The 17,601-nt window shown below is 36.6% G+C and overlaps 1 protein-coding gene and 1 long non-coding RNA gene across 2 annotated transcripts in view; one reads left to right on the forward strand and one right to left on the reverse strand.

Annotated features, from left to right (window-relative positions):
* The window catches only part of LOC105833490, a 230,539-nt gene that overhangs the window by 111,901 nt on the left and 101,037 nt on the right, over positions 1 to 17,601 (forward strand). The window contains 3 exon segments of the mRNA XM_036292192.1: positions 1,390 to 1,450; positions 1,453 to 1,604; positions 1,716 to 1,898. Coding sequence (XP_036148085.1) covers positions 1,390 to 1,450; positions 1,453 to 1,604; positions 1,716 to 1,898 — 396 coding nt within the window.
* Positions 374 to 17,601, reverse strand: part of LOC118647386 — an 89,640-nt gene continuing 72,412 nt past the window's right edge. The window contains exon 2 of the long non-coding RNA XR_004964663.1: positions 374 to 831. This is a non-coding gene — a long non-coding RNA (uncharacterized LOC118647386). The remainder of the gene's footprint in view (positions 832 to 17,601) is intronic.

The raw sequence follows: 17,601 nt of genomic DNA on the forward strand, positions 1-17,601 counted from the left end.
CCTCTTTCTCCCTCTCTCCCCTTCCTTATCCTTCTTTATCCCCTCTCGCTCCCTTCTCAAATGCCTTCACTGCCGCATCCAAGTTAATTCCTCTCTGCTCCCCTCTCATTCCATCTAACTGTCCTCTCCCGAACTCCAATTCTTCTGGTTCCGTCATCCTCTGCCTCCTCCTCTACCCTCTGTCTCTCCTCTCTCCAGTTTCTGTTTCCTGTTCTCACCTCCTTTTTAACTCCTACCTGTCACTTCCTCCCTCCTCCTTGCCGTCTCTTCCTGTCCTCCTTGTCTCTGCTTCCTTCCCCCACCAGTCTCCATCGTCCCTCCACTCCGCTCCCTCTCTACACCGACTTTCTTTGCTCCTTGTTCCCTTTCCGCCTCTTCTCCGCTTGTCTCCATCCGACCGTCTTTTCTTCCCCTCTGCTTCCTCTTCTTTCTCCCTGGCCGCTTCTCCATACCTTTCTTCCCCTCTTTTCTTCCTCGTCTGGATCCAAGTCCTCTTCTCCCGTCTGCCACCTCTCCAGTCTCGCCTCCAGACTTCTAAATCTTTTCCTAACCTCTTTTAACCCTTTTGGCATTTTCACTCTGTTTTCTTACTTCTCTTCCAATCTCTTCTATCCTCCTCTCGACCGCACTTTTTTCCCTCACTCTGTCCTTTTCCGTCTCCTTCATTATCCCATTCTCTTCTCCTCATTATTACATTTCATCTCTGTCTCTATTTTCACCTCATCTGCTTTCTCTCACTCTGCTATTACTGTTTCTGCGTCGGCTATCTTTTCCTTCGACGGACCACGTGCTGTGAGAATCTGCGTTCCCAAGCTCGCTACCGTCTGCCGCCTCACTCCTGCCAACCTGTTTTCCACCATCTTCTCCATCCGCGCCATCTCTCCTCTCCTCGTCATCTTCCTCGTTCTCGTCTTCATCTCCTGCCAACCGGCTTTTCCTTTCTTCTCAGCGCCCTCTCACTGTCCTCTTCTTCTCCACGGCTACTTCACTCCACATTCTTTCCTCTCATCTCCCAAACTCCACCACGATATCTTTTCATATCTTTTCTTTTCCGCCGTCTTCCTGCTTCCCTCCAATTGCCCGACCACCACTCGTCCTCTTCTACCCGAATTTTCACTTTCCTACTCTCCCTCTCACCTCCATTATCACTTCACTGCTCCTTACTTTGGAGCTTCCAAATTCACACCCGTTCTCACCGACGCCATTATTCCCCCCCTAGAAATTTCATTAATATAAATGTCTATTAATGATAAAAAATTTACATTGTTTATAATTTAGTTATTGTTTAATATATTATCATTAAATAAGTTGCACTAACATATGAAACACGAAGATTTAAAATTAATCTTGTGAAGTATACAAATTATTAAAAAGATGTTCATTTTTTAGGCTTTTTCACCCAGCAACAAATACGTTGTATCTGTCGGTTCACAGCATGACATGATTGTCAATGTTGGGATTGGCGAAACAATGTTAAAATAGCATCCAATAAAGTTTCGAGTAAGGTGAAAGCTGTTTGTTTCGCGGAAAATGGCAATTATTTCGTCACCGTGGGTAACAGGCATGTCAAGTTTTGGTACTTGGAGTACTCACGTAGTGCCAAGGTAAATTGTTACAATTTTATTACATATAATGTTTTAATTTTTTCTCGAGGTAATAAAAAGATTGTAATATTTATTGTAATATTATACTCTCTATAATATTTTGTCACTCAGTACAAAGAACCCGTGCCTTTGATGGGTCGATCTGCTATATTGGGAGAGCAAAGGAATAACGATTTTGTTGATGTAACTTGTGGTAGAGGAGAAATGGCGGATTCCACATATGCGATTACCAAAACAGGCCTCTTATGCGAATTTAATAATAGGAGGCTCTTAGACAAATGGGTTGAACTTCGAGTAAGTTACTTTGAAGATTTGGTCTTATTCCTTGCGTAATTGCATAGAGCCTAACGTAAAGTGGAAATATTGCGATTGATTTATTTTGAACTTGGACAAAACTTTCGTTTAGAAGACTTACTTCTAATGATCTTGATTTACATATCTTGTTATGTTCACATGCAGTATTATTGCAGTAATATTGCAATAATAGTACAAAATTTTTATATTATAATGGCAATATATTAATAACATCTAATATTAAATATCTGCTACATGTTTATTGTAACAATTTCTGCGATTTTTAGTAATATTAATTAATTAGTAATGTTAAATTGTATTTAGCAATATCGCAACAATATTTCTGCAATATTATGATAATTTTTCAATAATATTATGATGATATTGTTTACAATAATATAATTTTTTGTAATTAAATTTTTATGCAATATTACAATAATAATATTACGCATATTCTGCAATATTCTGAAGTTAAACAATAATAATAGTAATATTATTCGAATATTTTATTCTTGCTTAAATATTTTGATGATGAATACATAATACCAATATTATAATACAGAAAAATACCATAACAGTTACAATATTACATATTGTGATATTATGGAGAATTTATAACATTTTTGAGATTTGTTATAGCTGTAAATATCTAAAAATTTATTGCAAAAATTATCATGCCAAATATTTCAATAATATTGTCGCAGTAATGATATCTGTAATATATCTAGACAATGACATATTAAGGAGAGGACAAAAAAGATCGAATGGCATTTTATCTTTTAACAATATTGTTGGAATATTCTGAATTATATTAGGGCACGCCTCTTTCCCGCGCACGCATGCACACACACACACACACACACACACACACACACACACACACACACACACACACACACACACACACACACACACACACACACACACACACACACACACACACACACACCACACACACACACACACACACACACACAACTAGGGTGGAGCGAAAAATTTTTTTTACAGATTAGGTTCTTATAGTAAAAAAGTTATGTTAAGACATCAAATTAACGTGTGCAAAAGCGCAGTTTGATCGGATAATATCTTCTGTTCGGGGATGGACTTCAAAGTTTCGAAATTTTAGTTAAAATTTCCAAAATATAAGCTTATGGGAAACCTTGCATTTTTTAGTCAAGCGTGATTCTTTCCTATTGGAAACTGTCAATAAGGCATCATTATCAAGAGATACGGTAGTGGCTCGCGCCAAGTGAAAGCCGACCGTATTCTTTACGTGAGTACGCGATTTACGAGCACCCGAGATTATCGGATCTCAAACGGCTGAACCGATCGAATTCTAACTAGGCTCAATCGAAAGCTTGGGGATTTATATAAAAAAACTGTTTTTAGTTTTCCTCTACGTGCCCTATAAATGGAGATATTGTGACGCGAAGTCCAAAAGTCGAAACTTTTATTTAAGATACGTCGTCGTCGTCAATCTCGTAGATATCTAAGGGGGGCTGACGAAGTTCTAAGGGGAAATAAAGAACGTCCATTTCGCGTATTTGCTACCATGTTGCATTTGTATCGTCACTATCGCTTATAGTCTGTTTTTTTTCAACTAGCATTGCTGTTCTGATTTGCTCACACGGTGGTGATGTTAACAATGATAACACGTAAGGCTTAAAGCGGGTGTATAGTCATTGTATAATGATGCATAGGAGAATTAACCAATCAAAAGTCCTCATTTTCTATTTTGGAAAGGGAAATGCAAAAATCTCTTTCCGCTTACTCTTATCGAAGCAGTGAAGGTGTGAATGCAGGCAAAGATAGCGACGATGAAGGATGATCACGACGAAGGATAGTGAATAGTGAAAAAAAAATATAAAAGAAGCTCATTATAAGGGGAACAACATTATATCACACAATGATGATACCAATGAGAATCCAATGCATATAAGGCTTAGAGCGGAAATAAGGACTTTTCATAACACATAAGAGGACTAACCAATCAGAGGCTTTTATTTCTTCTATGTTGGGAAGAGAAATCAAAAGACACGGTAGTGGCTCGCGCCAAGTGAACGCGCAGCGAGCCCGACCATATTTTTTACGCGAGTACGCGACTTGCGAGCACCCGAGATTATTGGATCTCAGAAACGGCTAAGCCGATCGAGTTCTAACTAGGCTCAATCGAAAGCTTGAGGTCGATTTGTATTAGAAAACTGTTTTTATTTTTTTCTTTACGTATCCTATGAGAAGAGATATCACGACGCAAAATCCAAATGTCAAAATTTTCATTTTTTAAGATACGTCGTCGTCGACGTCAACCATGTAGGCACCTAAGGAGGTTAGAGAAGCAAGACGAAGAAATGTACGGTTCGTTGTTTTGACACCAGCGGCGCTAACTTTTTATGATAAGAAAGTGTCGCAGCATATACATCGCGAATCGCGATGTGAGCGCCGCTTGCTAGTGAAATAGTGGGCACTAGCTATTCGTGCACTTTTACGTGTTGCATGCACCTTTTGCATAGTAAATTTCAGAACGTTCCGTGAAAGAGAGCACCGTGTGTTATTGGGTTACGTGGGTTGCCAGTGGCTCGTGCTAAGTGACATGCAATCTGAGATTATAATGTGATACAAATTTCTATTGAAAATGTTTAAAATATATGAAATTGTTATACTAAATGTTTTCAGATTATTACTTTATTATTATACAGATGTATTAAACATTTTTAACTGAACTATGTAATTCGATCTCTGATTCAATTTTACACTTGTGTGGATGAGATAGACGAGATGTTGTTTGACATAGAATTGTGCATCAGTTATTATAAGGGGATGCTGGAGTTGTTTGTTTTACCAACAAAAAGATAGTAATTTTTGTTTAACAATATCTTTTTATTTCTTTTATAGATTTGGAAATCCTTCTCCAGAATAAAAGAATACACATTGCTATCAGTCTGTGGAGTGGAATTTCCTCCAAAAACGAGAAAAAATTGTTAATTTGCTGTCACGTCATAACAATGTTTGCTTAATATAAAAGATCTACAGTTTGTACCTACAAAATTCGTATTCACAGACTAGTAGACGACGAGAACAAACAGTGTCGAGGTTCGAAAATTAGATTTTAGTGCCTAATTGAGACGAAATTGTGAAACAAAAATTTAGGTTATATACGCGTAAAAAGTTGATAAGTAAAGCAATAAAAAAAAATATTTTTTGTCCTCGATATAAAGTCCAATTCACAGATGGATATTAATATGTGTACTTTAATTCTGGAAAAGAATTTCCAAATTTATAAAAGAGATATATACGAAACCTCATTAATGATGTGCATGAATGACTCTACATTATCGACCTCGATCAAGTTTGAGAGGCAGTCCAGCATCGCCTTAAATGAACCGATGCACAACTTTACATCACACCTCATCTATTTAATCATTAATATTGTTGCGTCGAGTCCCTTTTAGTCCCTCACACACTCATGCACTCACGGAAAGAAAGCTAGACGAGTTTTTAGAGAAACATCAACTTTATTTTGCAAACACGAAACAGATTAAGAAGGCGTCCTCCTCGGCAGGAGTTCAGCACAAAACTGACTATCACGTTTTGTTTGTAAACATTCCCCGGCAACCGGCCGATCGATATTATCGATCTCAGCTGACTGGCGACGTGGAAGATACCGGACAACGCGCGTCGTGCAACAATATTAATGTAAAATTAAATTTAAATTTAAGAAAAAAAATACATAAGTCCAAGATAATCCTTTTAATCAAATTTAACTTAAGTGGTCTATGCACACTACAAAATACGTGATATTCAAACAAAATTACCCTTTTAAAAAAAGTAAAAAAAGGCGTCAGAGGTGGGGGTGTTTTTTTTTTTCCAAATCCAAGATAGTATTTTTTATCAAATTCAACCTAAGTGATACATACATTTATGGTTGAAAAAAATCACATTTATTTATGTATCAAATGAATCCAAAATGATACATATATAAGTGACATAATATAATTTACAAAAATCTAATATGATATTTTGGATAAAATTCAACCTAAGTAATACACATTAATTTTTTCTACAAAAATAATGATATAAAAACATTTTGCGCCAATTTTAATAATGGATATTTATATGAACTAAAACATCTACTTTATTACTATTCTTTAGCCAGTATTTATAATTAAGATATTGGCTCCTTTGTGCTCATATAAGGATGTAATGAAGAAGAATAATAATGTAGATCAGACAAATAAATATTTTATTATAACTAAATGTTTTATTGTAAATAAATATTTTCTTAAAAAAACTTGGCTGTTAAACTCTCCAAATAAATATATTAATTGTTATTGTATTGATCTTGCCCCCCCCCCCCTCCATTGTGCATGTGTGTTCGGTTTAGCAGTGTTAAGTTTTTTTAAAAAAATAATAAAACAGTTATAATAAAATATTTATTTGTTTGCTTTACATTATTCTTTTTCTTCATTACATCCTTATATTGGCGCAAAGCAACCAATATCTTAAGTATAAATACTGGTCAAAGAACAGTAAATGATTTAGTTCATATAAATATTCGTTATTATAATTAGCGCAAAATGTTTTGATATTATTATTTTATAGAGAAAGTAAATGTATTACTAAGGTTGAATTTTATTCAAAGTATCATTATTTTTATCTGAAGTATTAGATTTTTGTGACTTATACTATATGTCACTTATATACATTTTGGTTGAATTTAATGAACAGTATTATCTTGAATTTATTTAATACATAAATAAATTTTTTTTTTTCGACCATTATATATCATTTAGATTGGATTTTTTCAAAAGTACTATTGTGGATTTGTAATTTTTTTTCTTTCACCTTAGAACACGCACACTTTGGGACCCCAGAGCGATTTCTTCTTCTTGTTACTTCGTCCACAGCGCCGTTCGAGATCTCGGAGTGGGGGGGGGGGGGTGTTTGTTAGTTATACTATAACCTTGAACGGTTGCTGGCGTCAGTCATCCTTCGGCAACGAAAACAAACAAATATAAACTTTTGCTTGAGGTCTCAGTGACCTCAAAGCGTGATAACGCTACTTTTTTTAACATTTTAACAAATTAAAAATAAACAACTTTGCAGTTAAGTAGGTTATCTTGTAAGTATTATTATTATCGTTGAGAATTATAAAATTTTATGTATTATATTGATATGTGTGCGTGCATGCGTGCGTGTGTCGTTGCGTTCGCCCGGCAGGGCCGCACTCTCTCACTCGCGCACTTCCGCACAGAATAAAGAAGGACACTTTTTCTGAAGAAACTCTTTAATGTAGCTTGTGAATACAAATAATCAAACACGAACAGAGAAACAGAGCACGTCCGTACGGATTGATAGCTCCGAGTCAAATCTGACGAGCGCATTCGCGTAAACAACGCGGTTGCTAAGAAGAACGCCGAAGTGCTGAAAGCCGAAATGCACCGAGCTTCCAGCGCAATCGCAACTCTACACACACACACACGCACGCACACACACGAACACACACACACACACACACACGGGACATTTTTTGTCAAGCGGGCCACCCGCCGTTCCAAAATTGTACGAGATGTAGAAGAGCCACCTTGCACACAAATTTAGTTACGGGCATAAGCTATCAAAAGCTATGTGTGATTTTGAATAATTTAAAGTAGTGGATCCAATATGGCGGATATAAAAGTATAAAATGTAAGTAGTTTACAGATTTATTTTAATCTTGTTTATTAAAGATTTTCGAAGATGCTGATTATGAATTTGTTATTAGAAATGTGGTATTCAAGATGGTGGGTCCAACATGGTGAATATAAAAGTACAAAGTAAAGAAATCGTAAAGCTCTTTACATTTTACAAGGTTGAAATTGCCTGTATAATATATATAAAAGCCTGCATTACTGGTTTTTTTTTTAATTTTTGTTTTTTTCGTTTTTAATTTTTAATTTTTTAAATATTCTTATTTTTAAATAATAAAGTAAAAGTTTTCTACGCAATTTTTTAACAAGCAGGCTCTATACATGTTATATAAGCAGTCTCAACCCTGTAAAATGCAGAGCTTTTCGATTTCGTTACTTTGTACTTTTATATCCGTTATGTTGGATCCGCCCTCTTGAATTTCATATTTCTAACAACAGATTTGTAATCAGTATCTTTGAAAATCTGTAATAAACAAGATTAAAATTCTGTAAACTTTTTTACATTTTAATTCTGTAAACTATTTTACATTTTACATTTTTATATTCGCTATATTGAATCTACTACGCGTTCCGCCGCGCGGAACCGCAACGCCGAGCAAAAATGGCACGAAAGGGAACGGAGGATGGACGTTCCCTTGAGCACTCCTCGAATTATCTTTTGAGATCCCGTGAGAGCTCTAAGATCCTGCTTCACGCTCGATCGAGGTAATCAGCTGGCCGTTCCAAGCTCGGTAAAGGGGCGGGGCAGTATGCCACAGTTCATTTACGCGAGACGAGAAAAAAAATAATTTACATTTTTATTGTAGAACAAGTTAACAGCGCGTTTATTTGAGAAAAAGAAAATAACAATAATTATTAATACGAGAGCAAAGAAATGGAACAGAAATTTTGCTTAACGCGCAAGTTACAGAGTTTATAAAGAGATTCCAGATAAAAAGTATTAAGAAGAAAGCGCGCGATTAATACTAGAGACAGGACGACACGAAAATACGATCGACCAGGGGACTCTGAATACAAAGAGAATTAGCACGATGCTCAGGTGACACAACTAATAGACGAATGCGACGTTGATAACTAAATTCAGAGTATTTTTCGAAACGCGGACGTAATAACGACACGGCGGCGCGTGGTCAACGAAGAGAATAATAAGAGATAATGTTAAGCTTGATGAAATTCTGGAGGCGACGCGGCCCGCCGCTAGATTCTTGCCGCCGGAGTCTCACGCGATTCGCGTCTCCATTTTACCGCGCACGAGGTCAAATCGCTAAGATCTGGTCTCAAGGCCCCCGACGTACACGCCCCGGTTGTTGCCAGCAAACCACGTTGCGAAGCTTGCAAGATATCTCGCGCGTTTCACGCAGATTTGACCGCGCACGATACGTCCAAATACACAGTTCACGCACTACGAATTCACAAGCACGCTCTACGGGCGTGCAAGGCAATGGCGGGCGCGCTGCCGGACCTTGCACGCGAATGCTCTTCCCCGTCGCCGTATGAGGCCACGATCTTCGACAGACGTCTTCCCCGTACTCCGCGGTACGATACGCGAAGTTTTTAGCCTACGTAAACTCTCGCCGCCACGCTTGGGCGTCGATCACTTGTTTTACTCAACTTTAACGAGTACGTCTCCGCGTAACTCTTCGACACTAATGAGCTCAACCCCAGCACGCGTTCCGCCGACTTGCGAGTGGCTTTACACTAAAGAGTACACAACTCGGGTAACCTCACCGGCTTACTTGTCCTTCGGGATCTTTGCCGAGGCCCTGGCTCGCCTCCTGAGATGTTCTCGCCCTCACGGCATTTTGCTTCTCGCGAGGGCGGTCGGGCTACCGAAACGACAGCTGGTGTGGAAGAGAGCGATCGAGATGAGAAGTGCTCGATCGCGAGTTGATGATACTCCTCACGCAGGGGGTACGCTATTTGGCTGCGCATGGCGTTAGCCAATAAAGGGTACGCGTTACGCTTCTCGCGATAGCTCGCTTGCAACGATATACGCGACTCAATTTCGCGAGGCGTCCTTCGATTGCGAGGCCCTTGATCTTCCTCCCTTGCTGGCAGCTTTTCGGTTTGTCTAGTCTCTCCGGAGCCAATACGGGAGGTTGGCTATAGCTGGAGGGTCCTCCGCCGTTGCTAGCTTTGTCGGCTTTTCCGCTGTGACGCCTGGTCGAGTTTTCTGCCGTGCCGCTCTTTCCGCGGCTTAGGTCGGGATTCCTCGTACTTTCCTCGTACCCCGGCTCTGTCCTCGTTTTCCTTCGCTCTGCCAAGGCCGAATTCCCGTGCAACGTCCCTCGGTGTTCGACGAGTGAGGCGCCTGTTACGTAACATACAAGAAAGAAAATATAATTAATAATCGCAAATAATATCGCTAACGTGGCCCGCCGAGAATTGGCGATACGCTCCCTATACCTCCCGGCCGTTCTCTCGAGCACGAGCTCGGGTCTTGTGACGGCGGAGGGACGCTGCGACGCCACAGCGAAACTGCAACGTCACAATATATACAGGATGAAAAACGAGCATCGTGTAAATCTTAACAGAAAGATGAACGGCATCGGGATGAACATAAAAGTCCACCATAATTTTGGAATATTTCCAATGATAGTCGAGATATTAATTTTTCAAATTGTACAAATGAGAGCGCGTCGAGGTAAGCGGTGAGGATATAGCACGGCTTGAGACAGTCAGTGCTTGAGACAGTGGACCGTGTTATAGCTTGAAAGGCTCACCGCTTTTCTCGGCGCGCTTTTATTTGAAAAATTAATATCTTAGCTATCAGGGGAGATATCCAAAAATTATGGTGTACTTTTACGTTTATCTCGATTTGATGATGTTCATCTATCTTCGTATTAAGATTTGTACGATGCTTGCCTTTCTCCCTGTATATATGAGGGTAGTTCCAGAAGTACTCGACCTGACGTATAAATGGCGGTTATTGTTTAAAAAAAATACTATGGTATAAAGTACCAACCTTATAAAGCTTAAATGTGAAGTTTGAAGATGCTACGTTATTTAGTATTTGTTTAGCAGTCATCAATAGTGAACTCTCTCAGTGAATTTGGAAACGTAAAAAATTGGTCATCGTTATGTGATACAATACTTTTATTTGAAAGGTCTCAGTCTAACCAATATCAAAGCCGAGCTAAATTCTACTCTGAGGGAGTCTGCTCCTTGGTTTACAACAGTAAAATATTGGGTGGCAGAGTTTAAACGAAGCCATACGAATTGCCAAGACGAACATCGCAGTGATCGACCAAATGAAGTGACCACGCCAAAAATGGTGAAGAAAATCCATAAAATAGTATTGACTGAAAATTTGGAGATGAGAAAACTATGCATAAGATGGATGCCGTGTTTGCTCAGTGGAACAAAACAGCGTTGTGAGGATGTTTTAATCAAGTGTTTGGCGATGTTTTACAGTAATAAAGCCGAGCTTTTGCGTCGATTCATAACCATGGATGAAACATAGGTCCATCACTTCACCTGAGACGAAGGAACAGTCAAAACAATGGACTGCAAGGGGAGAATTCGCTCCAAAGAAAGTAAAGACAGTTTGTACTATAAACAGGATATCGAAGCTATTGAACATGGCTGGGAAAAGTGTATCGAGCTAAAAGGAGATTATGTTGAGAAATAAAGATATTGTTTCTTAAATTTTTTGTGTTTTCTTTGTTAGATCGGGTACTTCTGAGACTACCCTCGTATATGCTCGAAGGACTCTTATAATAGCAGATCGGCCGAAGTTTGTAAATAGTCCGAAAAGCACATTGCTTTTGTTTTGGTAAAATATTATCGCGATTAACATAATTCGGACGTTGCACGTAACTGTCTATATCATCTTCGTTGATTATATTTTTAATTGTTAAGCAATTAAAAATTGAATTAGCGAAGACGATATAGACAGTTACGTACAACGCCCGAATTATGTTAATCGCGATAATATTTTACCAAAACGAAAGCGATATGCTTTTTGCACAAGAGAAGACGACCATAAAACAATGATTTATTGCTTAAAATGTTTACGTGCTATGTATATTAATCATGTTGCAAAAGTCTGTTTACAATGTTCCGCTGATCTGCTTTAATATTTTCTTAAATTTTGATTAATTAATAAATGTTTTTTTTATATATTTATGTGTATATACTCTTATTTTGTCTTTTATTTATTTATATATTAGAAAAACAACATGCGTAGCGAAGAAAACCTCTTTTGAAAATCGATGGATTTCAATATACAAAATAATTGCATTTTTTAAAAGAATACGTCACGATGTTTTTTTTTTTTTTTTTTTTAATTTGAACTTTTTCCTTCAAGAGACTGTACTTTAAAGTTGTCCAAAAGTCATATTTTCATTTTTTTTAATCATGAAAGAAAGCAAATTTTTTCCAATTTTGTCACAAACTCTTCCTCATATTTTTGTTTATAATTTTTTTCAATTTTTTAAAACACTTTTTCATGTAGATATTCTAAAACTAGAGATTCTGACGAACAAAACTAGACCACGAACATTTAAATCCGTTTAATTTTCAGGAAATTGTACCTGTTTGAGTGTTTATGAAATCTCCAGCACCCCAGAGCGGGTTTATGAAAGTTTTTTTACGTGCGTGTTCTAGAGTTAAAGAAAATCATACACTTGGCGTCTTTTTTTTACTTTTTTTAAAAAGTAAAAAGGTAATTTTGTTTAGTATAGTATTACGGTCAAAAGTAGAGTCAACAAACCCAAAGAGAAAGAGTAAGTAATATGATAGAACGATCAAAATCCAGATATTTTAGACGCTATGCAGAAATTGCAGAATAAGACTACGTACATTTGGCATTGCTGTTGTGTAACTCTTTGCTCATTTGATTACTTATCAAGCTACTCAGAACCCACCACGTGGAGGTGGCATCATCTTGCTTAAAACTGGAGATATTAAAACACAATGCGACCAATCAATTATTTCAAAATATTTAGAGGCCATGGAATTTACCGATGGCACTTTAAAAAATCGGATTTTTGCATTGTTTGAAACCTCTCTCCTCTGAATAATCTCCCTGCAGAGCATCTTCTTGAACTGAGAAGTGCTCATCAGATATCATTGCAAGTAAGAAGTTCTCAAGATGAACAAAGAAGGCGTTATGGCTAATCACCTGATTTACGATCTTCAAGTATTGTTATATAGTAGGTATCGAGACCTAATTATTTCAGAGACATGTTTTGCATCGCCACTTAACGAGCTGTTCTTTTTGATAAGAAACCACATAGCTACATAAACTCTAAGTATGTATTACAGAAATGGTGAAAACAACCGATGTGGCGTATGGTTGGGAATTTTTTCACTTTTATTGTCACATACAAACTGTCGAGCGGACGGTCAAGTGACTGAGGCGTCAGCTGCAGTGTGCGGCCACGACGCGAGGGACGACACGATTCGCGGGCTACTCTTTAGTCAAGAAACGTAATGTCCAAATTTAATACAAAATCAGAATATAAATTGTAATTTTTTTTAGTTTTACATGGAAGGGTGGTTGGGTAGGGTTTGGGAGGAACTTAACCCTCGGAGAACACATAGGGTCAATTTGACCCTTACCTCGAATTTGATCGTAAATATCTTGAAAGCATTTTGAAAATTGACGGGCCTGAGTCCTGTAGTTTGGGGTACTAACTATATGTTAAGATGATCCTCTTGTACAGCGCAACACCTAATAGGTGTTGGGCATTATTTGAAGTCGGTGCAAGGTCATTCTGACCCTGTTGTGTACTAAGCGTCGGTTTTTCAATAGTGAGCACGATGGCATATAGTTTGCGGCCACGTATTCAGAATGCCTTAGTACGTGTCGAACAAGAATATTTCGATGGCAACAGTTCTTCTGAGGTGAATAATGTGTCAGTACAGTCAAACACTGACACGTCGTATTCAGATATAGTGAAGCCGACGCCGACGATAAATAAGTTAACTTTTATTACAAGTCATTTAAATAATGAAGTATTCACATATATGTAATAAGAAATAAATTTTTCTAAAATTTTTTTACAAAAATGTTTGATTTTTTTACCTTAAAAACCACTTTCATTACCTAACAAAATAAATACCCCTTTTTTTTTTTAAGGTACACTAAAGTACAATTTTTTTCTTGATTCTACTACATTTCAAGAATACACACGCAAATTTTTAGCCAGAAAATTCAAAAAATTAAAAAATACAATTTTTTACGTAAATTACGTTTTTTTTTTTTAAATAATTTTTTTGTGAATTTTTTTAAATATGTAAATAATTCCAACAGCACTTTTTATCTATATCAATTGATTTAACAATGTTTCAAGTACATCTGGAAATTTTTTCAAACTGATCGCACTCATCAATTTAAAATGGTGGACGATCAAAGTGTGTGTAGGGTCAGATTGACCCACAATGTTCTTCGTGATCGAAAAAATAGGTGTGTTCTCCGAGGTTAATATATAGCCATCTCTACATGGCGGGTTTTGGGTATTTTTGGGTATTTGGTAAATAATCAAGTGAGCAAAAAGTTACACAACAGCAATGCCAAATGTACATGGTCTTATGCTGCAATTTCTGCATAGCCTCCAAAATATCTGGATTTTGATTGTTCTACCATGTTGCTTACTCTTTCTGTTTGGATTTGTTAATTCTACTTTTAACCGTAATACTATATAATGATGCTTTATTGACAATTTCCAATAGGAAAAACACGCTCGATTAAAAAATGCAAGGTTTTTTATAAGCTTATATTTTGAAAATTTTAACTAAAATTTCGAAACTTTGGAGTCCATTCCCGAACAGAAGATATTATCCAATCGGACTGTGCTTTTGCACACGTTAATTTGATGTCTTAAAACAACTTTTTTTAACTTGTGTAAAAAAATTTTTTTTACTTTTTACACATACGCAGCAGTAAGAATACAATACGCACGTACATGTTGTGATTATGAAAACAATTTTGTTCTTTATTATATTTAAAATAGTTAAACTTTATAAATATACTCAATCCTAAAAATGCAGTACCCTTAAAATGTGAGAAAAATTTTCCAAAGGAGGCCTGGTAAAAAATGCCGATCTTGGCCCTTCAACCAATGCTTAAAATTGATATATAAATTATTATTGCTAGTGCCCTGCAGAGTACAAAAATTTTTTTTTGAAATGTAAAAACCGATGGAAACTTGGTGAGATTCAAAAATAAAGTACGATGTTATGCTGTAGATTTTTGAATATCTTACACAGTGTCCTCAAAATAAGTGATTTAATTGTCTTTACGGAGTTAGTACTTGACTAATGATTCCAAGCGTAATGTAAATTTTTACTACTGTTATTTAAAATCGCTGATTCAAAATGGCGGTATATATGTTTGGAAAAATTATCACTGTCGCATGGAACCTGTTGCTTGAAGGTACTCAAAGTTTTTGATAATACATTTGGGTTTATCAATTCGAAGTTTGAAATGTGAAACTGAATATGGCGGTAAGATTATGTCAAAATAATTATCAATATTATATAGACTTATAGAATGAGTTCCACTGTCTCTTGTTACTCAGAGTAATTTCTATTATTGTTATCACCGTCGTCTCTTATGAATCGAGGTGCTTTATTAGCGTGAGATCTCTTTTTGTCTCTCAAAGTGGTGTGATCTTAAAATGTATATAACTAATGTCGATAACATGCTCAAGAAAACAAATAAAATGAAAAAAATAAGAAATGAGAAGCTTAATACAGATCAAAAAAGCCATTACTTTTTGGGCTTACGCATGGCTATCGATAAAAAACCTAAACTCATTAACTCTACTAGCAACAGTTTCCATGCGGCAGTGATGACTTTTCCAAATATACACTCCATCATATTGAATTAGCCATTTTGAATGACGGTCGTCGATATTTATACCACGCTTGGAATAATTAGGGCCATTTTTACAATATGTGGTTACCTAAAGGTTAAAAGTTATCACTAGTTAGGACTTAACCATCAAGTTAGCTTGAACATATTTTATCTATACTTAAAGCTTGAATCAACTAAAGATTTTATAATATTTAACTTTAAAATTAAAAAAAATATATATGTCTATGTTTTTAAAAGAATATAGAATAAAAGTACGAATTTTAAAAGTACGAATTTTAAAAATAAAAATAGACTCTGACAGGCCAACTTGACAACAATGGGACAGTATAGACTAATACCATATGCATACCAGACAAATTTTTAATTGAATAGGCATAACTAGACAGATTTTGTACATGTAAACGTCTAGTAGTAGACTATGTAGTAACTACATGTAAAACTTTAGTAGTCCGTCTAGATTTTGTCAGAAGTTGTCGCAAAAATTATTTAATATATTTGAATAGAATCCAGATTTAGTTTAAGATTTATCTAGAAAATTGGTATCTACTCTTTATTAAAAATTTGTGAAAACTAGTCAAAATATTTAACAATTTAAGACAGCAATTTGTCTAAATTATATCTAAGATTTGTTTAACCTTGACGGGCCAACTTGGCAAAAATTGGACGATACGAACAAATGCTAGATGTATATTTTGTACTAAACAATTTTGGCACATAATACCTTAAAACCGAGAACAGTGAAAAATATTTTAGAAGAAATTGAACATATTATTTTCCATCCTACAGAGTGATTAATATTTAATTATTTTTTTCTTGTATGTGTATTTAAAGTTAAACACACTTGTCTAAGGTAACAGCCACACAAAAAAAAGTTTGATGTCCGAGAAATCTACCTACCCCCCTGGTTTTCGATGCGCTGAATCCAAATCCGAGGTCCATTTCACTCTATTAGGTCCGAATTTTTCATAACCTCAAAAAATGTGAAAATTCGGGGTGAGCTTGACTTTGTATGGAGAAATCGTTCAATTCTCGGCTGGAATTTAATGAAAACGTTAATCGGTGATATATATTGATGTGCTGAATCCAAATCTAATACACGGTTAGCTTTGTGATGTCGGGATTCACTTTTAACCACGTAAAAAAAGTGAAAATTGGTTAAATTTGCACTGTAAAATGGAAATATGGCTGGTGTGTAAATTGGAATCAAATGCAACATGATAAGGGGGCGTATTTCGATTTGTTAAAAAGTGTAATACGTTCCTAACCTCAAAAAACTCAGAAATTTCCTGAATGTTTTTTCATTGTGATTTTCCATTAAATTCCAGCCGAGAATTGAACGATTTCTCCATACAAAGTCAAGCTCACCCCGAAATTTCACATTTTTTGAGGTTATGAAAAACTGGGACCTAATGGAGTGAAATGGACCTCGGATTCGAATTCAGCGCATCGAAAACCAGGGAGGTAGGTAGGTGTAGTTTCTCGGACATCAAACTTTTTTTGTGTGGCTGCCCATACAGCACAAAGCTCCGATTAAGCTCCCAGGGAGTTCATTTTGCTGAGCTCCCGAGGAGCTTACAAAATTCGACAAAACAAGCTCCCAAGGAGTTTATTTTGCTGAACTCCCGAGAAGTTTACAAAATTCGACAAAACAAGCTCCCAGGGAGTTCGTTTTGCTGAGTTTTCAAGAAGTTTACAAAATTTGACAAAACAAACTCCCAGAGATTGAACATATCGGGTAAATTAATTAATATACTGCATGTATAGTCATATAGCCGCGAGTAGTTCGCAAGATCGCCACTAGGCGAAGGTACGGCGCTCCTCCTCGTGAGAAAATTTACTCCAAAAGGCTTAGAAAAGAAAACCATCACTCACGGCTTACCTAGCAGTTAGTACTTCACTAGCAGCAAAGTGTAATATATATTGTTTTTGTTACACGAAGAGAGTTCGTGGGCCTTCGCAACTCAGAGAGAGCTTCCGAAAATTGAGAAAATATAAAAATAAAATTTTTTCCGGCAGCTCCTATGTCCGCTTTTGAGAACTTCCTGAGAGCTTTATTTAAGCTCGCAGGGAGTTCAGAAATAATGTTTTAAGAACTCCCTGCGAGCTTCAAAATAATTCCCGTGAAGCTTTTATATAAGCTCCCTGATAGCTTCATCTAAGCTCTCAGGGAGCTCCCAAAAGCGGACATAAG

This window comes from Monomorium pharaonis, chromosome 9 (genome assembly GCF_013373865.1).
Source record: "Monomorium pharaonis isolate MP-MQ-018 chromosome 9, ASM1337386v2, whole genome shotgun sequence".
NCBI lineage: Eukaryota > Metazoa > Arthropoda > Insecta > Hymenoptera > Formicidae > Monomorium > Monomorium pharaonis.